This window comes from Suncus etruscus, chromosome 11 (assembly GCF_024139225.1).
Source record: "Suncus etruscus isolate mSunEtr1 chromosome 11, mSunEtr1.pri.cur, whole genome shotgun sequence".
Classification (NCBI taxonomy): domain Eukaryota; kingdom Metazoa; phylum Chordata; class Mammalia; order Eulipotyphla; family Soricidae; genus Suncus; species Suncus etruscus.
The window spans coordinates 18,335,717-18,362,063 of NC_064858.1; the positions used below are offsets into that span (position 1 = coordinate 18,335,717).

Consider the following 26,347-nt stretch of genomic DNA (forward strand, 5'->3'; position numbering starts at 1 on the left):
CTTTCCCCACAGACACAACATCTGAGCGCCTGGGACAGACGTGGGACCAGCGGGGCTGCTATGTGGAGCTCGGGGCTGGTCGTGGGCCCGGGGCCTGGCTGGCACCCTGGGGAGGAGCGGGGCTGGCGTCAGCCACTACGCCGCCTGGAGGTATCCCCGGACCGGAGCCCGGAGCGACCATCTCTTGAGCCCTGGGGCCCTGCACTGCCCCTTGCAGAGCCCCGGGGCCCTGGCCTGTTGCCTGCCCGCTATGCTCGCTCTGAAGTCCTGGGCAGCAGCAGCATGTCCCGCTCAGGGGCCTGGCAGCGGGTCTGGGACACCGGCCGCCCCCCATCCCGCCCTGCCTGGCCCCCCAATGGCTGTGCATTCACCTGCCCACGGCCCTCCACCAGCCGCAGCACGGGGGACCTGCTGGACAAAGAGAATCTACTGACTGTGGGGACCGTGAGCCGCCCTATAGGGACCCTGTCCCGGGTCACCCAGAGCAGGGCTGCCCGCTCTTCCTGGCGCCAGAGCTCCTTCCACAGTGCACGCTCGCTGCCTGTCACCAGCCCCGGGGACACGGGCACCGGGAGGACATACCTGACCGCCGGGCAAGTGGCTGCTGTGGGGGGAGGCCGCCTGGTCATGGATAGAAATGCCTTCGTGGAGCCACAGCTTGGGTGAGCCCCTCAAGCAGGAACCCAGACAGACATAGGCCACCACTGGCCCCAAGTCGTCACCATAGTCTCCCTGTCACCTCCACAGTCGCCCTGTTCCAGCTTTGCCTGTGCACAAACCTTGTCACACCTGTACACATACACTCACACCCATGCATATTCATTTCTACCGGTGCATGCACACTTTTCAACATGTATACGCTGTCTGCATCCATGTGTTCTCTCCACTCACACTTACTGCTCACTGAAACCCACGTGCTCTGACCTCCTCTCATGCACACCAAGTTGTGCTCCTCCTCATGACAGGCTGTTCTTGGTTGACCCTAGAAGCCCCTCCAAGCATATGGGGGGTGGTCTCAGTAGAGAGACAGGGTGGAGGTTAGTTCTCCGTTGCAGCTCCTACCCCAGGACCCAGCCTGTCTGTGCATTATTAGCCTCAGAGCGACCTCTCCTAGTCTCCCTGGTCAGCATGTGCCCCCCCCCCACTGGAAACTCTGACCGCTGACTTAAAACTGAGGTGGTTGTTCATGTGCAGAAGTGCTACCCCCCACATACCCCATGTGCTCTAAGCCCTCCCACTCTCCTGATGGCGTCCAGACTTCCTCTTCCCCCTTCCTGTAGGAAAGAGCAGATTCTAAGCCGTTTCAAGAAAAAATGAATGCTGCTTACCCAAGCCGGCATTGATTTTAACTTCTGCACCCAAATTTCTGTGGCACTGCACTGAGTCTCCTCAAGGCTTGAGGCCTATTTCAGGAGGTGACATGGCCCTTCTTTTGGTAGCAGACAGGCTGCCTCAACCTCCCACCCTGCCATGGAGTGACCTCTGGGCTCGAGTGTGGCCAGACCCTACAGGCCAGGTCAGCTGCCAGAAGGGCAGGGGGCTGGTGTGGTGGGTGCTGAGCATGGCTGCCCCTGCAGGAGTGCTGGGGATGTGGAGCTGACCCTGGAGCGTGCTGTAGGCATGCTGGACCTCGACTGCCCACCCAGCCGTCTGTCGGCCGCCGCCACCTTCATCCAGCATGAGAGCTTCCAGAAGGCAGAGGCTCGGAGAAAGGTGAGTGTCCCTGGCCGCCTCCTGCTTTGATCCTGAAAGCCACATCCTCTGTCCAGGAGAGAGCCGCTCCCAGAAACTGGCCCATTTCCGTCTGGCCTGACACATGAAACCAAGGTCCTCGTCTGAAATACAGTCAGTCCTGAATGGGTCCCTTCTGTCCAGAAACTTAAGAGTCCCGCACAAACCTTCTATACCCAGGATATCCCCGGCCATGGGCAGCAGTACGGCAAGCTTGGGAATACTTCTGAGAGGGAGAGGAAAAGAGAGGCAGATAAGTAGAGAGAGAAATAGCACTGTAGGCTGTTTTCTACTTTCAAAAATACATTAAAGGGGCCAGAGCAGTAGCACAATGGGTAGGGTACTTGCCTTGCACATGGCCAACCAGGTTCAATCCCTGGCACTCCATATGGTCTCCCAAGCCTGCCAGGAGTGATTTGTGAGCTCAGAGCCAGGGCTAACCCTGAGCACAGCCAGGTATGGCCCAAAAATCCCAAAAGAAAATACATTAAAGGGGCTGGAACAATAGCATGATGCATAGGGCATTTGCCTTGCATATGGCCAACCTAGGTTCAATGCTGGCATCCCATATGGTCCCATGAGACTGCCAGGAGTAATTTTGGAGTGCAGAGCCAAGAGTAATCCCTGGGCACTATTGGACATGGGACAAAAACAAAACAAAACAACAAAAAATATCATTGGGTCAGAGAAATAGAATAGTGGGCAGGTTTTAGTTTTGCATGGTGCTAACCCTGGTTCAATCCCTAGCACCACATGTGGTCCCAGAGCCCCACCGGATGTGACCCTTTGTTTGATTACACCTTGTTATACCCAAAGATCATTCCTGATTTCTTTAGATCTGTTTGTTTAAAATTTGGTTTTACCCCAAAACAGAGATTGTCTTATATATAAACCTGGGCAGGACTGGCTCAGGATAGTCTTAGTAATCTGTCCTTATTCCCCTACCTGGGGGTGGTCTCTGTACTCAATAAAAATGACAGTTTTGGCAAGCAACTGGCTCTTGATATGAGGTAGAAGATTGCCAGACTACACATGTTTCACTTCAGCCTGGTTCGGATTATTTCATGCAACGACTCTGCTTCAGACCCACTCATCTGGGAGTAGAAATGTGGTGTATGGGGTGATTTTACAACACTCCCCCCTTTTTTTTTTAAATAATTTTTATTTTGATCAAAGTGGATTACAAATCTTTCACAGTAATATTTTAGGTACATAGTGACATTGATTCAGAAGCATTCCCACCACTAATGTTGTCTTCCCTCCACCCCTGTTCCCAGCATGCATTCCATATCCTCCTCCCCCATACCTAATAACCCCCCCCCCCGGGGTTCTAGTGTAAGTGGTTCCCTCTGTGTCTAGCTTGTTGTATATTGTTTTTGATTCTGTTGTCATTAGCTTTGGATTTGGTGACTCCCCCTTTTTTTTGTTCAAAAGTTGAAGAGGGGTACATAAGACATGTTCTATTGTTCTCTTCAAGAGACTGGAACTCCAGATCAGAACTTATAAAAGTGGTTGTTATTTTGTACAGGCACAGTAAAAGCTGGGGAAATAAAAATTAAAAAAAAACTTTTAGTATCAAGTAAGGTGATGTGGAAATTTTAAGCCAGTTACTGTTGTAGCTAATTCCTTGGGGCTTTGAACACAGTTTGACCAGCAATATAATGACTGACACAAATAGGATCAAGAGCTTAACCTAGAAGAAAGTTTCAGGAGGTTTGGAATGCAGTTTCTCAATTTGTGCTTTGATTGATCTTGGATCCTCCATCTTTTCCACCTTCTCCTTCTGGGTCAAGCTGTGAGATGGAAAGGCTTTCTGTTCTTGAACCAGAATCTGGGTGGGGGGGGGCCCATTCATTTCCCTGCTGTTGGTCCCCTCCAGTGAAGCTATCTCTGGCTTCTATCCCACTAGTGACCTCAACAAGCTTCTGCAGGTTGGGGCCAAAATCCTAGCAAAAAGCGCCCCCAGTAGAAGAAAGGTGATGGGCGTTGGTGTCTGGGATTCTGCCCAGTGTCTTCAGCTCTCTCCTCTTCACTGCCTGCTCTGTCCTGCCTGAGGGGCCCTTTGCTACCATGGGTGGTTTGGCAACTGTGTGAGGACAAGGAATGAATCAGCAGAATTTATTGGAAACATACAGGCTACCTTTCACTGGCACTCCACCTGGTCTAGATACATTAGTAGTTTTTGTCGCCCTGTCTCCTTTCACACATCAGACTCCACAGTCTCCTCATCTCTAATGCTACACAGAAACTTCCTGGAATGGTTTCTCTTAATAGCTGTCCAGTGAACAACATCATCTTTGGTGTCATTTCCGTTGATAAATCCATAACCATTCGGACATTGAACCATTTGACAGTGCTCAGGATTTGGATTGCCAGTATCAGCTTGTCAACCTGACTACAGGCTTGGAGCGAGGGGATATCTTTGGTTGAGCAATCTTTAGATTCTGAGTCTGCAGAGGCGTTAACCAGCTCATCATCCTTGGGAGATGGGCCTCTCTTCTGGTTTAATTCCAATAGTAAATGATAAATTGTCAGTCCTGAGAAGCCTTTAGATAAGTAACTCATCGCCTCTTGGAAGGCAGACCTCCCTCTTGGGCATGTGCAAGGGAGAATCTCCAGGGAACCTAGCATGTATAGTCCTGAGCAAGAAATGCAGGTAGATGTACCAGAACATGAAACCATTCAGAACAGGGGCATGTTCTGGTGAAGGGCACTGCACACTCAGTTCAGCTCGAGGGAGCCGCCATGGTGATAATCCACCAGAGGACCAAATCATTCACCATCATTGGGGGGGGTCTTCTTGGGTCCCTGGGTCTCTTTTCCAGCGCCAATTTTAAAATCACCCCACACACCGTATTTCCAACCCCAGGTGAGTGAGTCTGAAACAGTTGCTGCACGAAATAATCCAAACCAGGCCGAGGTGAAACATGTAGTCTGGCAATCTTCTACCACATATCAAGAGCCAGCTGCCTGGCAGAACTGTCGTTTTTACTGAGTACAGAGACCACCCCCAGTAGGGGGATTAGGACAGAGAGCTCAGGCTATCCTGAATCAGTTCTGCCCAGGTTTACATGTAAGACAATCTCTGTTTTGGTTTTACTAAGTTATAAACCAATGATACAAAGGAACCAGGGGATGAAATTTGTTTTGGGTGAAACCACATTGTAAACAAGCGGATACAAAGAACCAGGGATGATCTTTATTTTGGATAAAACAAGCTGTAATCTAACAACCCTGAGTGCAGAGTCAGAGTCAGAGTACCCCTGAACGCTACCAGTATCCCCTCCCCAAAAACATTAAAGTTTCTTGTTCTACTACTTTTGTTTTCCTGAAACAATTCATCAATATAATCAGAGTTCAATAGATGGGTTGGTGCATGGATATTTAAGTTTACTGATATACCTTTGTTTTCCAAGAATGTAAATGTTGGAGTGTTTTTAGTGTACAGGGTGGCCCCGACACACTCACAGACATCCTTGCATCACTGTCCTTTGGTTCTTCCCTTCCTTCCCTCCCTCCCCTACTCCCCTCAGTTCTGATTGTTTTTTGGTTTCTGGGCCATACCAGTTGATACTCAGGGGTTATTCCTGGCTATGGGCTCAGAAATCACTCCTGGCTTGGGGGGACCATATGGGACGCCGGGGGATCAAATCGTGGTCCTCCCTAGGCTAGTACTTGCAAGGCACCTTACCTCTAGCACCACCACTTCGGCCCCATCCCCTCAGTTCTGTATGGAGAGTCTCAGGTGTGTCTGCACTGGTCCAGGCTTTTTCCCTCCCTTTTAATCCTCCACAGTGAGTGTCTCCCCAACATTGTTATTGCTCCTCTGACTTACCTTGGGGCCTCCCTTTCCTGGGAGCTGAGCAGGTTCCACTGTCTCTGTGCCCTCTAATCCACCCTCTTGCCTGTCACAGACAGCACTGACTCCAGATTCTGAGTACAGAAAGCATAAGTAGAGCACCGGGGCTGTCCTTTGGCGCCTCACAGGAACTGGGGACAAAACCCTCTTAATCCCCAGGAGATCAGGTAGCTTCAGGGTGGCTTCCAAATGGAACATTGAGAGTTAACTCTTAAAGCTGTGGAACAATCTCTCCTACAGCCAGCCTCTCCCTGCCCTGCTGATCTCCGCCCACCACTCCCTGAGCTCTGCCGTTTCTTTTCAGAGATTGTTAGCCTGTCCAAACAAAGGTTCAGCAGGTTGGTGAAATATCCTTTTTGTTTGCCACAAAACCACAACGGGCTTCCAGAGCTCTGTACTTGATGCTGAGCAACCACTACCTTGGAAGCCCCCGCTGGATATTCGCCTCATTCTTTTAAAAGTGCTGCAGATTTCCTTTGTCCAATTGCAACCACTCTTTTGTTCTTTTATTTGGAAAGCCATCTATTTGGCTCTGTTCAGGGCTTACTCCTGACTTGGTGCTCAGAGATCACTCCTGGTGGGGCTCAGAGGATGTGATGCTGAGCATCTAAGCAGGATCATCCCATGACAAAGTGATAACCTCCACTCCTGCCCTCTATAGGGCCCCTTGTTTGTTTGCTATTTAGGAACTTTGTTAAGACAGAGCTTGATATGGTTTGACATGTTTTGAAACCATGATCAACCAAGATAGCAAAGGTGTTCATCTCCTTTCTGGTTTTCTTTTTTTTTTTTTTTTTAGTTTTTGGGCCACACCTGGCGGTGCTCAGGGGTTACTCCTGGCTGTCTGCTCAGAAATAGCTCCTGGCAGGCACCGGGAACCATATGGGACACCGGGATTCAACCAACCACCTTAGGTTCTGGACCGGCTGCTTGCAAGGCAAACACCGCTGTGCTATCTCTCCAGGCCTTTTCTGGTTTTCTTGTGCCTTTTGTCACCCACATATCCCTTCCTCTGACTATGCCTCTGCCTTCTGTCACTAAGATGGCACTGAATTTCCTATCATTTTAGATAAATGAAATTATACCACCTACATGCTTTGTTTCACTGGATCCTTTTACTCCACTTAAATCTTTTTATATAGGGCCGGGCGGTGGCGCTGGAGGTAAGGTGCCTGCCTTGCCTGCGCTAGCCTAGGACGGACCGCAGTTCGATCCCCCGGCGTCCCATATGGTCCCCCAAGAAGCCAGGAGCAACTTCTGAGCGCATAGCCAGGAGTAACCCCTGAGCGTCACAGGGTGTGAACCAAAAAAAAAAAAAACTTTTTATATTAGTCCACATTGTGTGTTTGTATGTACATGTGAGATATTGGTGTGTGATGTTTATATGTGTGGTGTGTTATATGTTGTGTGTGCATGTTGTATATTGGTGTGGTGATTGTGCGGTGTGTGTTATATGTTATATGTTGTGATCATGGTATGCATTTACATGCTACATGTGTGATATGTATAGTGTGTGATGTATTGTGTGTGGAGTGATGTGTGCTGCTGTGTTATTGTGGTGCGTAATGTATGCATGTTGTGTTATATGTACAATGTGTATCGTGCATCTCATGTAGTGTGTTATGAGTGGTGTGTGATATGTATTATGTGTGGTGTATGCTGTTGTGTTATGTGTTGGTGTGCATGTTTGTGTTGTGTGTTGTGTGTCATACGTTATATTATTGTATGTTGTATATTTTGTGTGGTGTGTGAGAGACGTGTGTGTGCTAGGTATTGCATATGGTGTGCATTTGTGTGTGGTGTGCATTTGTATGGTGTATTGCTGGTGTGGGTATGCCAATATTTGACTATGCAGAAACACCACTGTTAGCATCTCCATGTGCTGTTGGTGGACTTTGGAGTTTAGGCTGCCCTGCCTTGTGCATACTCCTCTCTTTCTCCTGAAAGGAAATTGGACTGGAATGCCAATGTGACCTGGGAGGGGCCAGCCTCTCAGGGTCATCAGGAAACCCCCACTACAGTATAGTGTGTCCACGCCCTTGCAGGTCACTGACTTCCCACCTACCTGCCTGCTCCTGCCCTACTCAGAGGCGCAGCATTGGGTTTGACACCTGGTGAAGCTGATCACTTTCTCATGTGCTTATTTTCCCACTGACATCTTCCTTGGTGTTTGGTTCTTTCCCCATTTTCATATTATGGGATTCTGGAAGGACTGTATGTATTTTGGACATGACTCAGATGTCGTGCTCAGTGATTCAAAGACTGCCTGTACTTTCTCCTGGCATCTGAATCTTGTAAGATTTCAGAGTTGGTTCATGGTCATGTTGCTTTCATGTTTGTGTATGTGTGAGATTCACTTTGACACTTCTTTAGAAAATACATGTATTTCCCAAGAGTAGCATCATGGACTGAGAAGACTTTTCCCTTAGAACTGGGCTATCTTTGCATCAATATATGTGTTTCTCTGGAGTAGCATCATGGGCTGAGAAGACTTTTCCCTTAGAACTGGGCTATCTGCATCTTGAAGAGATTCATCTCACAGGGGCCAGTTTCTCTTCTGGACTGTGCATCTAGCCCACTGAAGATGTGTCTGTGAAAATCCATTTCTGTAGTTCTCTTGTGGGGATATACTCAGCAATGCTTAGGGCTTACTCTTAGCTCTTTGCCCAGGAATTACTCCTGGTGGGCTTGGAGAACCATATGCAGGTACTGGTGATTGAACCCTGGTTGTCCAAATACCAGGCACGGGTCCTATCTTTGTGCAATTGCTCCAGCTCCTATTTTTTTGTGGGGAAAGATATTAAATTTTATTTAACACTATGATTTCCAAAGTTGTTCATAATACAGTTGTTTCAGGTATTTCATGTTTCAACACCAATCCTTCCACCAGTGTGACCTTTCCCCTCTACCAATGTCTCCAGTTTCCCTTCCAGCTCCAAAGCCTGCTACCTTAGCAGGCACAAAATTATTTGCTCTATGTTGCTTGTTATATATATCTCATAGCAGTGTTATTAAGCTCATTGTCAGAGGATTTACTGAGTTGTTTTGGTGCTAGTGGTGCCTTCCATGTTACTGTTTCACTTGTTGAATTTAGTGGGCTTCTATATAATTTTCCCATATAATTTTCTGTGATTCTACTGGGCTGTCAGCTATGGAGTTTGGATGTGTTTGGATGTGTCATGTATGTGCCTACATGCTTCCAGAACTTTGATTAGCTGCCTGGATCTCTGAGTTTAGCCTCAAAGGTGGATGGACTATGTCTCTGGTGGTGATGGTGGGAGACTAGTGTGGGTGGAGCGCTGATTTTTTAGCAGGGTGGGACTCAATCTGCACCCCCCCCCCAGAATCAGTCAGCTGCCAGTGCCTTTTCCACCTCTATTTCTACAATTTTGGATCAAATCTTGAAATTTGGTAGTTGGGTGAAGAATTAATATTTAGTCTGAAATTAGATACCATTTGAAATTATATATGTTAAATCCACGTTAAGAAATTCCTCCTCAGGGCCGGAGAGATAGCATGGAGGTAAGGCGTTTACCTTTCATGCAGAAGGTCATTGGTTTGAATCCCGGCTTCCCATATGGTCCCCTGTGTCTGTCAGGAGCGATTTCTGAGCACGGAGCCGGGAAAAACCCTTGAGCACTGCCAGGTGTGACCCAAAAACCACACACACAAAAAAATTCCTCCTCTGTATGATGGCAGTTGAATTACAGTTCTGGGTTTTCTTCATCTGGTTAGGGGTGATGGCAGTACTAACCCCATGGAATGCATGAGGCTGGGTTCTCTCTGATATTCTCAGGGAGATTGATTGGAGTTGGCATGACTTCTTCCTCAAATGTTCACTGTCACGATGAGTATGAGGTGTGGCTTCCACTGAGACCCATGAGCACCAAACTTCTTCCATGACGCTGTGGCTCCTGTCCACATCTTCTCACATGGCTAGTTCTAAGGCACTTCTGTGCACTGCTACCTGTCATTGTCCTTGACACAGTGTCACTGTCACCTGTCAGTATCTCCACCTGAAAGATGTTCTCCAGCACTGGGCTCGGTGAGGAGTTCCTTCCTGTGGTGTCAGGCACCCAAGTCTCTGCTCCTGTGCTGATATCTTCAACTTCCACACACAGGCTTTGCCTATTCTGTGTCCTTTGCCACTTTATTTCATTTAAAATGAGCTCTGACAACTGAATGGCACAATTTACCAGAGTTAAAATTCTTTCAGAATCTAGCACTTCCTGTAGTTTTCACATTTGATTTCTGTAGGTGGGAGAAGTAGGTGTCCCACAAATTAGTTCTCCTCATGGATATTGGATGTTTGTCCATCTGTACTGAGTTCTACCTCTGAGAATGCCCACTCCAGCAGGTCCTCTGGTCACTTCCAGGGAGGGCGTAAGGTCAACCTCTCGTGGACAAAATGAGCACATCTCCTCACAGCCAACCCTTTGTTTCTACCAAGCATCTGTTTCAAGTCTGAGAGCTCTCACAGATGCTCCTGAGCTGTTGTTTATCTGTGAAGCTATGTACACTTCCTTCAAACCTGAACGTGAGTCTGGTTAGGTGTAGTATTCTAGGTGAAGCATTCATTTTGTTGAGTTTTGTCACTATATCCCACCACTGCCTTCTGGCCTTGAGGGTTTCTTGTGGCAGGTCTGCTTGTAAATCTTAAGGATGCTCCTTTGAATGTAATTTTTCTTTTTGACCTTGCTGCTTTCAGTATTCTATTCATATCTGTGAGATTTGTTGTTGAGACTAGGATGTGTCTTGGGGTACTTTTTTTCAGATCTCTTTTAGCTGGTACTCTTCAGGCATACAGAATTTGGTTTCATGCGGTCTTTAGCTCTGGAAGTTTCTGTGCAATGATATCCTTGACTGCTGATTCCTTTTTTGTTTGTTTGTTTGTTTGTTTTTTGTTGTTTTTGGTTTTAGTTTCTGGGTCACACCAGGCAGTGCTCAGGGGTTACTCCTGGCTCTATGCTCAGAAATCGTTCCTGGCAGGCTCAGGGACTATATGGGATGCCAGGATTTGAACCACCGTCCTTCTACATGCAAGATAAATGCCTTACCTCCATGTTATCACTCTGGCTCCAACTCTTGATTCTTCCTGGAGATTTTCTTCCTAGGTCTCTGGGACTCCAATGATTCTTGTGTTGTTTCTGTTGAGTTTATCATAGACTTCTATTTTCATCTGTTCACATTCTTTGAGGATTTTTTTCTATTGTCTGAACATTTGCTTTAAAACTCTTTTCCAATCTCTTCTTTTGTATAGAATTGTTATGCATCTCATCTTCCAGCTCACTGATTCTGTCCTCAGCTACTATTACTCCATTGGAGAGGCTTTCCAATGAGGTTTTCATTTTGCCTTCCAAGTTTTTCAGTCCTGTTATTTCAGTGTGGTGTTTTCTGGTTTCTATTTTCATATCCTCTTGATTCTTATTTGTGGTCCGTTCAGCTCAATCCATGCTTTCTTTGAGGTCTATGAGGATCCTCCATATTTCTTCTCTAAAATTCCTATCTGAGGTAATTGACACTTTAAGGATCACCAGAGCTGCCATCTTCATTCTCTATTCAGGGTGTTGGCCTGCATTGTTTCCCCATTGCCACGCTTCTAGTGTGGTCTTTTCTACATGTTGTGCTAGGGTTTATTGCCTAGAAGATGTGTGCGGCTGTAAAGCAAACTCCTCTGGTTCTGCCAGAGACATCCTACCTCTGGTGATGTGCCCTCAGGAGAGCTTCCCTTCTGTGCTCTCAGGAGCTGTTCTGGGTGAGGTGGTTATAACCATCTCACAGAGCAGAGGCCTTTTACAATGTCTCCCAGTTGCCAAACCCTTACACTTGGTCTACCTAGGTTTGATCCTTAGCACCCTATATGATCTCATACAGATTCTTCTGAGTCAGGGCTTGCACCCAGGTGCCATGGTGCAGACAGGACAATTTGGCCTGTGTTGGCCTTTTCTTTCTACTGCATCTTTCAGAGTGTGATATGTGGCCTAAGGCACAAAGTCAGAATCCAAAGCATTACTTTGTCCACTTCTAGTTCTGGCCTTCAGCTCCTTTAGTGGACAGAATACTCTTTTGGTATATTTGAAGGAAAGAAATATTTTTGTTTTGGAGGTGCTGGGGATCAAATCCATTGCACTTCTCAGTGTAAGGGAAGTGCTCTGCCAATAAGCTATATTCCCAACCCAAGAAATATTTGGTAGTCCATAAAAAACTGTACATCTGGGTTAGAGATTAGAGAGATAGAACAGGAAAGAGGGCATTTGCCTTACCTGCTATGACTCCAGTTTAGTCCCCCCCCTCACCACCTAGAGTCCTCTGAGCTCCACCAAAGATGGGTCCTAAGCACAGAACTATGAATTTCCTCTGAGCACTGCCAGGTTTGGCCCAAACCCTCCTCTTCTCCCCCCAAACACTAAAGTTCTCTTACTGGCTTACTCAACTATTGTGTAAGTGTCATGTATGTTCTGAAAGACACATAGCTGTGATCCATCAGTTACAATCCCTGCAGCATTTCCCTGGGTCTCCCTTGGACTATGGACCCCTGTGTGTGAGCTGTTGCAGCCCTGCAGGGAGCAGGGTCCATGGATACCAGCAGCGCCCTTTGTCTAATATGGGCCATGGCCAGGTTCCCCTGTCTGGGTCTACCTGTGTGTCCTTCCTGCAGTGTGTCCTTCTATGGTGTGTCTCTCCCACGGTGTGTCCTTCTCATGATGCCTCCCTCTGTAGCTTCCTCCCCTGAATCCTAATGCCCATGTCCCACAGGTACACCAGCTCCGTGGCATCCCCCGACTCCTGCAGCTCCTCAAGGTGCCAAGCGAGGATGTGCAACGTGCTGTATGTGGAGCACTGAGGAACCTGGTGTTTGAGGACAATGACAACAAGTTGGAAGTGGCTGAACTCAATGGGGTCCCGAGGCTGCTGCAGGTGTTGAAGCAGAGCAGTGACCTGGAGACAAAGAAGCAGATCACAGGTGTGTGCCCACCCAGGCATTCCGCATTCCCAGCTTGTTTCCCACATGGCACCATTCTTTGGTATCCTCTGTGCTGGCTGGAACCACTGTCCAGTCCTGTGTTGAGGTTCATGGTGAGAAGACCCTATGAAGATTCACATCGGGTCTACCTGTCCTCACCCATGGGTTTCTCTGGAGACTCTCCAGCCCTGTTTCTGGGCCTGTGTCCCATCACACAGCTGGCTGCATCTGTTGAGAGAGAGAGAGGAGAGAGAGAGAGGGAGAGAGAGAGAGAGAGAGAGAGAGAGAGAGAGAGAGAGAGAGAGGAGATGGGTTGGGTGCTTCTGCTAAACCGTGTCCCGTGCACACAACTGGCTGCATCTGCTGAGAGAGAGAGAGAGAGAGAGAGAGAGAGAGAGAGAGAGAGAGAGAGAGAGAGAGATGGGGCTGGGTGCTTCTGCTAAACCTTGTTTATCAGGTGAATGGACATGCATCTGTTGAGAGAGAGAGAGAGAGAGAGAGAGAGAGAGAGAGAGAGAGAGAGAGAGATGGGGCTGGGTGCTTCTGCTAAACTTGTTTATCAGGTGAATGGACACCAGAGTCCATCCTATGAGTCACCTTCCCCATTCCTGCTCATACCAGAGCACAGAAGCAGACTCTAGGCAGCAGAGCTTCACCATCAAATGCTGGTTTGGACAAAGAGCATCTCTGCACAGGGCTTGGATGGCCCAGCGGGTGAAAATCCCATAGCCAGGCAAGAGGAAGATTTGGAATTTGGGGTGTAAGAGCTACCATGGGCACAAGAGGGCTGAGTGTGTCACCTAAAACACTCCCTGCAATGCCCCCCACACCTGCAGGGAGGCCTCTGGGCACACTTTCAGGACTGGTGATGTAGTGCGGTGACTTCTCAGTGCCTCAGACCTTGTGGAGGGTCTATATCCCCCCCTACTCCACCTCCACTTTATGGCAGGGAAGTTAACACTTCACATATGTCACCGTGCCTGGCTGGATCTCAGTGGCAGTATGTGTGTCCCTGAGCATATGTGCGCACAGTCCAGGGTCCACCCTGGCAACGGGCTTCAGTGTCGGCAGCTGATGCTGTCCTCATGGGAACAGCAAGACCATTCCAGGGCCCCGATGTCCCTCTCATTGCTACCTGTTCTGCCATAGAGCCTGCTTGCTCTCACCTGCTTCCTGTGCACAGGGGCCTTGGTCCTCTAGGTCCATGTTTGTCTATGATACCACTTTTTTTGCCTTGCTATAGTTTGATTTGGGGACCATCTGACGGGGTTCTGATAGTCACTACCTGGGGCATTCATGTGCTTCATGACAGGGACTGAGTTCGACACCTTCATCTTTCAGCCAAGGCTGAAGGGCCCTAGGGGTGTACGTGGACAATTAGAATTGCAAAAGAGATGGGCGTGCATGAAAAGTGAAGAAGAAAGAGATGAGTGAGTGTGCAGAGTGAGAAGGAAAGAGATAGGGGTGTGTGAAAAGCGTGAAGAGGGTAGCAGGTAGGATGGATATGATAGAGCAGGTGGGTGGACGGATGTGAGAGATGTGGTGGTTGGATGGACCTTTAGATATGTAGATGCATGTTGAATGCTGATTGAGAGCAGGATGGAGTGATACAGGATGAGGGGTGAGAGAGATGGTGAGGGAGAGGAAGGAGAACTGCACTCGACGTGCAGTTCCTTCTCCATTCACCACCGTCTGGGAGCATCTGAAGGATCTGGCTCTTGAGGGAATTTTGTGCATGAGGGCAAACTTCTTCGATGAGGGAGAGCGCACCCCTCAGTGGTCACATCCCACAGTCAAAGGGGCAGAGAGAATCAGCTGGGAAGGCGGAGGGCAGCATTTGGGGTCTGAGGGATTGTGGGAGTTTTCGCTGCTCATCTTATCCTCCTGTTTCCCCAGGTGGGAGGAAGCCACATGGACCCCAAATCCCCCTCAGCTCCCATGTGGGGAAAATGGTCACCTGCACTGGGGTCCTACATGCATGTGTCTGAGTGCCTGTGTGTATGTGTGCAAGTGTGCCCATATGCCCATCTACATGTATAAGTCATAGACCTGTGGTTGATTTGGGAAGTTACACTTCTGGGCTTTATTTCTTACTCAGGGGACTCAGCAGTGCCGGGAATCAAATCCAGGACTCTTGCGTGGAAAAAGAATGTTCAGCCTTCAGAGCTGTCTATCTCCTGGTCCCTCTCTCTCCCAGTCCGCCTCTTTCTCCAAGTCCCCCCTCTCTTTCCCAGTTCATCTGTCTCTTTTCAGGCCCACCCCCATCTCTCCCAATCCCTGGTCCTGGTTCCCACTTCCTCATCTCCCCCCCTCCCTGTCTCCGTCTCCTTCTCTTTATCCACATGTGTGTTTATATCATTGTCAGTTATTGTGCAGGCTCCTGAGTTCTGAGCCCCCCTCACCCAGCACCCCTAAACAGTGCCCCCTCTTACAGGCCTGCTGTGGAACCTCTCATCCAGTGATAGGCTGAAGCACTTGCTGGTGACAGAGGCCCTGGCCACGCTGACCGAGAACATCGTGGTGCCCTTCTCAGGCTGGCCTGAAGGTGACTACCCCAAGGCCAATGGGCTCTTGGACCTGGACATTTTCTACAACGCCACAGGCTGTCTCAGGTGAGCCTCACCTGCTCATGCTACCATGGGGAGGGGGAACCCTCCAATCAGGAAACACACTACCCTCTGAGCCCTAAAACTGATGCTGACCACTGTGTCCCTATGGAGAAAACCAGGCATGTGGTGTCTGCATCCCCGAGATCCTTGTCCATGGAAGGTATGAAAACAGTGTGTGACCTGATGTGTCCCATATGGCAGCATCTGCTGACGTGAGGCCCAGGGGACACAGTTCTGGGGCTGGACCAAGTCAGCTGAATTTTCAATGTGGGGGTGACCTCTTTTTAGGCATGACCACTGAGGGCACAGCAGCGCCATGAAGTAAGTCATGGAGGTAAAAGGGTGGATAGAAGCATATGGGGTACATAGGCATAGGGGAACTTGGGAAGCACAGAGGAACAAGGGAACATCTGGATATGGGGGCAGGGGCAAAGGGGGACAGGGAACACAAAAGACTCAGAAGGACACAGGAACACATGCAGGTCAGGCAAGACTGTGGTCCTGAGCTGGAGTCGTCATCACCCCGTCTGTCCTGCTCTCGGCTCTTCTCAGGCCACTTGCCAGCTCTACTGCAGCTCTCAGTTGCCAGAAGTATAATTGTTAGGCCTGGGGAGCCTGGAGTAAAGATAGCAGGGTATGGAAATGCCCAGCCCAACTTCCCAGAGCTGGAACTAGAGCAGTGGCACAGCAGTAGGGTTTGCCTTGCAAATGCCTACCCAGGATGGATCGAACCCCCAGCGTCCCATGTGGTTCCCCAAGCCAGGGATGATTTCTGAGCGCATAGCCAGGATTAACCCCTGAGTGTCACCAGGTGTGGTCCAAAATCCAAAAAAAAAAAAAAAGGAAAAAAGAAAACAACTTCCTGGAGCTGTTAGAGCCTCAGATACACTGAGGGACAGTGTGGACACAGGAACTGGACATACAGCAGCCATGGGCCACAGGCACCAGGGCAGAGGATCCCAAAAAGGTCCCCAGGAGCTGACTCTGGGGTTCTTGGCCTGGCAAGGATTGATGCTCATAGACAGGATGGGGCTTAGTGTTCCCTCAGAAATCCCTTGGTAAGATCCTAGTAAAGTATCTTTCACACATAGGGGATGTAGCCATGTGCTATTGCACATATGAGTGAATCTTCTCCATAGCTTCACCTGTACTTTGGGCCAACAGGTATTTGCATTGTGGGATCTCATGGCTCTGTGGCCCTTCTGTCTCATAGCTCTGGTCATTTCAGACTGCAGAGCATCTCATAAGCAGCTTGATCTCTTGGGTTGTTGTTGACCACCAGCAGCTATTTGGCCTGGATTGGCTCAGTCACAGGGGGTTGGGCCTGGTATGCTGAGACATGAGGGGAGCTTCTGGGGTACGATACAAGCATGATTCATGTTATTCAACCGCTGGTCCAAGACTGGTCCCTTCTGCCAATGTAAAAGGGTGGATACCACTGGATTAACAACATCCCAAGTATGTCTAGATATGATCCTCTCACCATCCTATGCACAGTTTTACCAAGTTGGGCCTATGTGCTCTAAAATCTCTTTTTTATGCCACGTGTTGGGCTCATCATAAGCAAGTAGTAAGGACCTAGAAGGAAGGAGAAAGGAGTGTAAGAGCAGATGAAATGCTGGCAGGGCTGAGTGGGGGGCTAGGACAGCAGAGAACAGACTTGTAATGGGATTGCCAAGGGAGGGGCTGCCCTGTTGAGGGATGGCCAGCTACATGTGAGTCTGAGTTAGAAGAGTAGTGCTCAGCAGGAAAGACATAAAAAGGACAGCCTGAGGTTAGAGGACAAGGCAGGCATTGGGGCTGGCCTGGTGCACATACATTCCAGAACCTGAGAGAATGGAGTGGTACCCATGGAATGAAGTAATGGTGCAGTCCTTGGATGTTAATAACCCAAGACACTCTCTACAGCAGAGTAGACTGTCTAAGCCTGGGAATCAGAGGGTAGCAGGGCCTGCTCTTCCAGTAGCTGCAGGGGCTCCTCTGATCAGGACAGCCCAGGGTTCTCTGGCTGTGTCCACATCAAGGCCTGAGAATGGCTTTCTACATCAGTCCTCACAGACATTGTTTTTTGTAAACAGGAAAGAGCTCAGAGAGTCTTGACCACAGATATCAACTTGTAAGAGACTGGGCTGGGAGCCAGAGCAATAGTACTGCAGGTAGGGCACTTGCCTTGAACACAGCTGACTTGGATTTAATCCCTAGCACCACATAAGATTCTCTGATCCCACCAGAAGTGATTCCTGAGCCCCTGCAATTTGGCCCAAAAAGGGGGGGGAGTGAAAGGAGGGGCCTGGTTGATAGTACAGAGCTGCTGGAACCCAGGTGAGTCGTGTGGTAGGAGTTAGGGAGGAAGTTGCAAGACAGGTGCCTTCACTAGCACGGGAGACATGTCCTGCAAAGCTCAATGTGTCTCTCTAGACACAAATACCTGTGGTGCTGCAGCTGAGTTTTTCTTTTTTTTTGGGGGGGGTGGGTGGGGGCACCCAGCAGCACTAAGGGGTTACTCCTGGCTCTACGCTCAGAAATCACTCCTAGCAGGTACAGGGGACCATATGGGATGCCGGGATTCAAACCACCGTCCTTCTGCATGCAAGGCAAATGCTTTAGCCCCATGCTATCTCTTCAGCCCCATGCAGCTGAGTTTTTCACTTTTTCTTTGGATAGCTGGTCTCAGCATGTCACTGCCACGGCCTGTCCGTGCCTTCCATTCACTCGCTCTCTCCTCTATCCCTGTGCTAAATACACAGGACAGGGAAGAGCTTGCACAACCTGTTAACCCTGTGCACAATCCTGAATAATGACTTGAATTGTAAAAAGTTAGATCATTGAGGGACCCGGAGAGATAGCACAGCGGTGTTTGCCTTGCAAGCAGCCGATCCAGGACCAAAGGTGGTTGGTTCGAATCCTGGTGTCCCATATGGTCCCCATGCCTGCCAGGAGCTATTTCTGAGCAGACAGCCAGGAGTAACCCCTGAGCAGCGCCAGGTGTGGCCCAAAAACCAAAAAAAAAAAAAAAAAAAAAAAAAAGTTAGATCATTGAAAACTGAATCATTGAAATAAGGCTCTATTCTCCCTGATTATCAAATAACTATTTTTCTTTTCTTTTCTTTCTTTTATTTTTGTTGTTGTTGTTGTTGTTGTTTGTTTGTTTTTGGGCGTTACTCCTGGCTGTCTGCTCAGAAATAGCTCCTGGTAGACTGGTAGGCACGGGGGACCATATGGGACACCGGGATTCAAACCAACCACCTTTGGTACTGGATCAGCTGCTTGCAAGGCAAACGCCGCTGTGCTATCTCTCCGGGCCCAAATAACTATTTTTCCTTGTGATTTGAACACAGATCTGAAGAAAGACCATTCAGTCTCAATTACATTATTTAGAAAATAGTTTTGTCTAACATTCTTCAATTGGGATTGGGAAAGCAGGAACCAAAGCATTCCAAAGGGCCACATTGTGTCAGTGCAGAAGGGGCGCACACCTCATGAGACTGAAGTTAAAAGGGCCACAAGAAGGAAACAAGATCAGAAGGGGCCCAGTGGGAAGAAGGTTGAGAAACTTGCACTGATCTGAAACTGAGACACCACTCTGATCCAGAACAGGATTTTAGCCAGGACATAGGCCAGCATGGCAGCTGGATTGTATCCAGATCATTCTGCTAGGAGCGTGGCTTTTCCAGAAGGACAAAGACAGGCAAGTCACCATCTGGAACCTCAGGGATCTGGTTAATTATTTAAACACTTGGTGTTTGGCGAGTCAGCATCAGTGCGTGGGATCTGTGAATAACAGATGAGCTTTGCTTCCGGCACACACTCGTGGGCACGACCGCGGCTGGGGCGCTGGTATCCCCCATGCAGTCATTGTTCCTGCACATTTATCTGTGAATTTAAATTTTGTGCCACTTCAGTGGGCACAGATCCGGATTTTGAAGATCGATGCTTTATAAGTTGCATCTCTGGGGGGCTGAGCTCAGTCTCTGCAGCTGTTCAGCAATCATTTATGGTCAGTGCAATCGGTCTATGAAAATGTGCTCCTTTTGCTTTTTAGTACCTGGTGCAGGGAGGGGTTGTTGGCTTGGAGGAGGGGTACCGGTTGTTCGTTTGCACTGCTAGGGAACCAATCCAGGGCTGAAAAACATGGCTCTGAGAAATGCCTGGGGTAGGTGCTGGATTTGGGCACCAAAGTCCCATATCAGGGCCGAGCGATAGCACAGCTATAGGTAGGACATTCAATTCCCCAATATCCCAAATGGTCCCCCAAGCCTTCCAGGAGTAATTTCTGTGTGCAAAGCCAGGAGTAAACCCTGAGTGCTGCTTAGTGTGACCCAAAATCCAAAACCAAAAATAGAGTTTCATATCCCAGAACCCCCTTCCCTTGCTCGCCTCTACACCTGCCCGGCTGCCCATGTCTTCAGGAGAAAGTGGAGGTCAGGAGTGTTCTGGGTTCCTTGGCCCACAAGGGGTTGCTATGCTCTCAGAGAGGTCCCAGCTACCTGCCCTGGGTGCTGTACTCTCACAGGACCCCATTCTCCTCAGCACACTTGACCCTGTACCCCAGCTCTGGCAGCTCCCAACAGCAAAGATCCCATTGTTCTGGGGGCCCAGACGGTGGGCACCCCAGTGTTCTTAGGGGCCTGGATGATGAGGACCCCAGTATTCTTGGATCCCTCAGGGCTCAGGTGATAGGGACACAGGTGTTCTCTGGTGCTCAGGTAGTAAGGAATCCCCTGTGTTCTCTGACCCTGCTAGTGCCAATTATAGCTCCCACAGTGAAAGCTGAATTCATGAGTCAGTGAGTTCCATTTTGCATGCAGCCACCTTGCTGGGAAGCCACAAGGAGACCCCACAACCCACGCCTGTGCTATGTTTGACCCACCATCATGCTCCTTTCCCCTGCCACCTCTACCTGTTCCAGGAGGGCCATGCCTTCTCTGTGGCAACTTCCGAGACTGATGCCCCTGTAGCAGTGCTTACTACCACCAAGCTTGGTGGGTGCTGTTGTCTGAGCAGGTTCAAGCGCACAAATGCAGAGGACACACATACACAGACCATGTGATGCAAACACATCACAGCGTGAATACACGCACATGCGCACACACACCAGCGTGGAAACACTGCAGTGTCACACATACAGACACATACTTTGCTATGTGTCCCAAACTCTTTCTGCCTTCCTCCACAGTCTCTGAACCAGGAGCCTGCAAGACTTGGGCCAGCATAAGGCTTGACATCCTTGTGTCCAGCACAGCTCTCTTGGACTGGCCCTCCTGCCAGGCATAGACATGAGCCTGGCAGACCCCCCGTCTCTGAGAACATGCTGGGTTCCCCACTCAGGTACAGAGCAGGCAGGTGTTGTCTCCTGAAAGACCCATCCATTCTCAACACCTTTAACAGGTCCCATCATGGAACTGAATCCTGAATGGAGCTGAGGCCTACGGTAATGTCTCAGGGCTGCTGTGTGGCCTCTGTACTGTGAGCTCACACTTGGCCATGGGATTGTTACTCTGTGGCTCAGGACTGTGGTCCAGCACAGCTCCCTAGGAAGCTGCCTTGGGGGAAGAGGGAACTGCACACCAGGGCTGGCTCAGTAGAGGAGCCAGGCTCTCTGTGGGCCCTAGATCCATCCCTGGTACTGCATGGAGAGGAGCCCTGGACACACAGGTGTTGCCACAAACAAACAAAACAAGGTTCTGGGCATTTCTGAGTTCAGGAGGGAGCTAGCAGGAGGACTCGAGGCTGTCATGTGGACCTCCAAGTCCCACCAGGTGTCAGGCCATATAATGGATGTCACTCTTTGGTCACGTCCACATAAGTCCCATGGGCTGCTTCTCCAATGGGCTGCTCCAACCTGCAGATTCTATTTCTAGCCATGGACCCCTCTGCCTGCCTGGCGCTCCTATTTCTGGGGTCTGAGTAAGGCGGTAAGAATTCCTGCTCCAAGGATGGGGGCCCTGGATGCTTCCTGTCAGCAGTGCCTCAAGTGGCCATGACCCTGATAAGCCCCTTCCAGCAGACTGGATCTGGATAATGCCAGTGCACAGCCCAGTGCAGTCGTCTGCCTGTACCGGCAGCCAGACCACACCATCCTCACCCAAAATAAACACCCTGACCTGCTCTGGCATGTGGATGCAGAGGCTGGAATGTCCCACATGGTGCAGCTCCAGCAGCAGCTGGAAAGGTCAGAGAGACATGGGCCATCGTTCCGAGTAGGCACGCAGCAGACAGCGTGAACACACCTGCCTCCCTGTCCCCAGGAGATGTCTGCCCTAGCCTCAGTCTCCATCTACTGACCCAAAAGTGCTTTGAAGCATCTGCCACACTTCTGCAAAATCTCCTTCCTAGAATCTAAAATTTTACTGCATTCGTTTTGGTGGGGGTTAGGGCTGTGCAGCAAAAAAGGAATCATTTGCAGTTTATCAGCTAATTCACTGTCATTGGGGGGCACACCCAACCGTGCTCAGGGCTTACTCCTAGCTCTGCACTCAGGAACACTCCTGATGGGCTCAGGGAGCCATATGGGTGGTGGGGATCGAACCCAGATCAGCCACATGCAAGATAAATACCCTCTTCCTTACCACTGTGCTATCGCTCTAGCCCCTCACTGTCTGTCTTAAAGCAGTTTGTTAGTTCTGAAGAAATTAAAGGAGAAAGTGTATCTTTAAATGAGTCAGATGAGAACCAAAACTCTTAAAGGGGATTTTTATTAAAATTAAAAAAGATCAGGGGACAGAGAGACAGCGCAGTGGTAGGGCGTTTGCCTTAGACACTGAAAGATAGTGGTTCGAATTCCGGCATCCCATATGGTCCCCCGAGCCTGCCAGGAGCAATTTCTGAGCATAGAGCCAGGAGTAACCCCTAAGTGCTGCTGGGTGTGACACCCCCCCCCTGCAAAAAAAAATTAAAAGATCATGGATGGACTGATAGGTGGCACAAGGTGTAAGGCATCTGCCTTGCCAGCACTAGCCTAGGACAGACCGTGGTTCGATCCCCCAGTGTCCCATATGGCCCCCCAAGCCAGGGTTGATTTCTGAGTGCATAGCCAGGAGTAAACCCTGAGCGTCACCAGGTGTGGCACAAAAAAAAAAGATTATGGGGGGCCCAGAGAAATAGCATGAAGGTATGGTGTTTGCCTTGCATGCAGAAGGTCATTGGTTTGAATCCTGGCATCCCATATGGTCCCCTGAGCCTGTCAGGAGCAATTTCTGAGTACAGAGCTAGGAGTAACCCCTGAGCGCTGCTGGGTGTTACCCAAAAACAAAAAGATCATGGGGCCAGAGCGATAGCACAGTGGTAGGGTATTTGTCTTGCACAAGGCTCACCCAGGATAGACTTGAGTTCGATCCCCAGTATCCCATATGGTCCCCCAAGCCAGGAGTGATTTCTGAGTGCATATCCAGGAGTAACCCCTGAGCATCATCAGGTGTGGCCCCAAAAACCAAAATAAATAAATAAATAAAATTTAAAAAGTTCAGGGATCACAGTGATAGTACAGTGGATAGGGTGTTTGCCTTGCATGCAGCCAACCCAGGTTTGATCCCTAGCATCCCATATGGTCCCATAGGCCCACCAGGAGTAATCCTGAGTGCAGAGCCAGGAGTAACCCTGAGCACTGCCGGGCAAATAGAAGATTGCTTCAAATCAATAGCCGTGAAATTGTTGGTACAGTTGTAACTTCTGGTTAATGTTCAGTCATGCTGTGTGGCTCACAACAGAGCAGTCCTGCTGGGTACCACTTATGGTGCCTTCCCTGAGGACCAGGATGTGTTCCTCCACTGCATCTGTTGTTGTCATCTCCCTTTGCCATCACTGTGATCGGCAGTGCAATCAGTCATTGTGAACTATCACTGTGATCAAGTAGTATGATCTGTCTTTGTGATCGATGGTGCAGGTATGCTCAGTCATGGTGAATAATTGTGCAGGCATGAGCAGGTGTGATCAGCCATTTATAATCTATTATACAGGAGCGATCATGTTGTGATCAACAGGTGTGACAGTGTGATCCATTGGGCAGAAATGACCAGTCATTGTGATCTATCATTGTGGTCTACAGTGTGATCAAGTCCTTGTGATCTACTGTGTGATCATCAGGCGTGTTGAGTCATTGATATCTGTTGCTGGAATAAATCACTGTGACCAATTACATAGCCAGATCACTGTGATTAGCAGGTATGATCTCCAAGCAGGCCTGCCTGGTGTTGTGTCCTTTCTTTGTCTCTCTGGTCCTTACATGGCGTGGGACTGTTGTTCTTCCACAATGTGGATGCAGAGCATGTGTGCCAGATGGGGCAGTACCTACTGACTCTGAGTTGGCCTTATGATATGACAGTTCTCACAGCTCTGGTGTCACCTTTTCTTTGGCCGTTCTCGGGGAAAGTCATTGAAGTGGTTAATGTGAAGGAGAAAAGCTTCATCCAAAAGGAAGGAGTAGCAGGGAGGTCCAGATATTTGCTTTGTGATGTGGATGGGGCGCTCATGAGCCACATGGCTGGATCCCCACTTACCTTCTGAAACTTCTGGTGTATTTTGTCCATGCTGCTGAGGTGGCTGTTGTCCTACCCCGTCGCAGTACCCAGCCCTGCTAATACTACTACAGTCTCCCCCATGCCTAATGTGTGCTGCCCAACAGTGGGCTCATGGTGCCTATATCCCCACAGGAACATGAGCTCCGCAGGGCCGGACAGCAGGAAAGTGATGAGGAGGAGCGACTGCCTCATAGACTCCCTAGTCCACTACGTGCGGGGCACCATCGCCGACTACCAGCCCGACGACAAGGTCTCAGACCTGCACAAGCTCCTGCACATGTTCCTGCCACATGTACCCCAAGGAACATGGCACCCCCCTCACCATGAGCCCCAACCAGACCCACGCCCTACACCCCTGCCCTGTGCCCACCCTCCCGTCTGCTTCCTTCCACTGTCCATGGTCTCCCCCTCTGTACTGAGAAAGAGGCTCTAAAAGGAGCTGACCAGTCTCAGCCTTGTTTGTGAGGCCCACGGGACATCCCTGGAGACCCAAGCACCACAGGCCTTGCCCACCAACCCACCCGGTCCTGTTCACCTGTCCTGTGTGGGCCCTTGGGCCCTGCACCTTGCGTGGGAGCCCCCAAATGCATGAGCAATAAATGGAGAATACCCCACCCCTGCATATGTCAGGGCTGCCTCAGGCCACCGGTCACACCCCACACTTGTAGTCACGACCCTCTGCCCGCCACGACCGCATCCCTCGTCACCTCTGCAGGCCACAGAGAATTGCGTGTGCGTCCTTCACAACCTCTCCTACCAGCTGGAAGCCGAGCTCCCCGACCCCTACGCGCAGAGCATCTATGCACCACAGCGCAACACTCAGCCGGACAATGGCCGGACTGTAGGCTGCTTCGGGGGACGAAGCAGGAAGGTGAAGGAGGTATGTGGCTGAGATGGACACTTGGTGTCCCAGATTCCAGGCTCAATTAGAGCTTGGGGTTACAATCATGCAGAATTGCAGAGCCTGAGGTAACGTGGCGACGCTGTGAATGAGCAAGGCTTTCTCACAGTGTCACCTCAGACTAGAGACCAAACTAACTCCCTCAGTCCAGAGTCAGGAGTTCCTCAGAGTGACCCCCCCAAACAGAGATGGACTTCCTCAGAGGGACCCTCTTCCCTTCCCTCCCATTCCCATTTCTGTTCCCCTCCCTCCTCTTCCCTCATTCTACCCTTCTCCCTTCCCCTCTCCCTGCCCTCCCCCAGAGAGAGCTGGGCTAAGACCCAGATGAAGTGAAGTCACAGCAAAGGGTATTTCCAATCTGTGTCCCAGGCTATGCAAATTGCAGGGGGAAGGGGGCGGACTTATTCTCTGAGTCCACAGTGTGTGGGCCCAGCTGTGGTATCATTCTGCTGTGTGTCCAGCAATTCCAGGCTCTGCCAATGCTGGAAGAGAAGAGCAACCCCAAGGGCGTGGAATGGCTATGGCACTCCATTGTGATCCGCATGTACCTGTCCCTCATTGCCAAGAGCACCCGGACCTACACCCAGGAAGCCTCTCTGGGTGCGCTTCAGAACCTGACTGCAGGCAGTGGCCCGGTGAGTGCAGAACCCACCCAGGGGAAGCTGGGGAAAGCAGGTGTTTCTGGCCAGGTGTTGCCAGGAAAGCAAGTGTGCTCAGCCAAGTGAGGCTGAGCGAGCAGGTGTGCCTGTCCAGGTGCAGTGGGTGAGAACAGGTGAGGGCAGATGTGCTCAGGAACAGGTGTGTCCACATAGATGAGGGCGGTGAGAGTAGGTGTGCACCTGGCCAGATGAGACCTTGAGACAGGTGTGCCAGGCCAAGTGAGTTCAGGAGAGCAGCTGTGCCCTACTGCAGGTGTGGGTACACCAGGAGAGCACCTTGAGGAAGGCGACTGGTGGGAAGACAGGAGAGAAATGTGGTAGAGTGGGACAGGAGCTTCAGAGCAGGGCTGTCACTACAGCAAGACATGCGTCTCCAGCTGCCTCACAGAGTCCATATCTCATACAGTCCAATCCCAGAGTCCACCACAGTCTAACCACACAGAGTCAACTTCAGAGTCCATTCTCCCCACACAGAATCCACTCAGTACTTCCAGCAGTTCACATGGCATGTAACTGGCATGGTGGTAGGATCAGTCATCCTGGGGATATGTGTCTCTTAAGCCCTCTGCATGCCAACAGCAGAGACCCCTGTTCTATTGTACTCTCACAGGTTATACTAAGGGGCGCTGTAGGAATGTGAGGCTCATCTCAAAAACACCTGAATATTGAAAGGAATGGAAAAAGCCTGATGATGTGGATTCCCTCTAGCTCCCACCTGGCTCTCTGGCTGTGGGAAAACCACTCGCTTATCACTCACACAAGGTCTCCGTAGACAGCACTGTGTGCCCATCCTCACCATGACACAGGTGCCAGTATGAATGCCTTTGTTAGACAGCTTCAGCAGGAAGCACTCGACTTGGCACCAGATGAGGGCCCCACAGCCTTGAGATGAGGCCTGCAGACTTTGGGTCCAGTGGGGGACCCCCACCATGGTACAATGTGATCAGATCAGAACTAGGAGATCATTCTACTGTCCAGCTGAGACCCCCAGAAACAACAGTCAACCCTTGAGTTCCTGCAGACCCTCAGCTGTGAATTTTCAGGCTTCCTGTGTACAGAATCCCTGCCAAGTCCCACAGAACTCTGTGGCAGGATGGGACCACTGTGT

The 26,347-nt window shown here is 49.9% G+C and overlaps 1 protein-coding gene across 1 annotated transcript in view; it reads left to right on the forward strand.

The window, feature by feature from the left end:
* PKP2 (plakophilin 2) overlaps nt 1-26,347 on the forward strand; it is a 50,459-nt gene that overhangs the window by 20,599 nt on the left and 3,513 nt on the right. Inside the window, exons 3-9 of the mRNA XM_049783885.1 lie at nt 13-662; nt 1,578-1,713; nt 12,347-12,554; nt 14,989-15,166; nt 23,812-23,929; nt 24,395-24,559; nt 25,042-25,215. Coding sequence (XP_049639842.1) covers nt 13-662; nt 1,578-1,713; nt 12,347-12,554; nt 14,989-15,166; nt 23,812-23,929; nt 24,395-24,559; nt 25,042-25,215 — 1,629 coding nt within the window. The remainder of the gene's footprint in view (nt 1-12; nt 663-1,577; nt 1,714-12,346; nt 12,555-14,988; nt 15,167-23,811; nt 23,930-24,394; nt 24,560-25,041; nt 25,216-26,347) is intronic.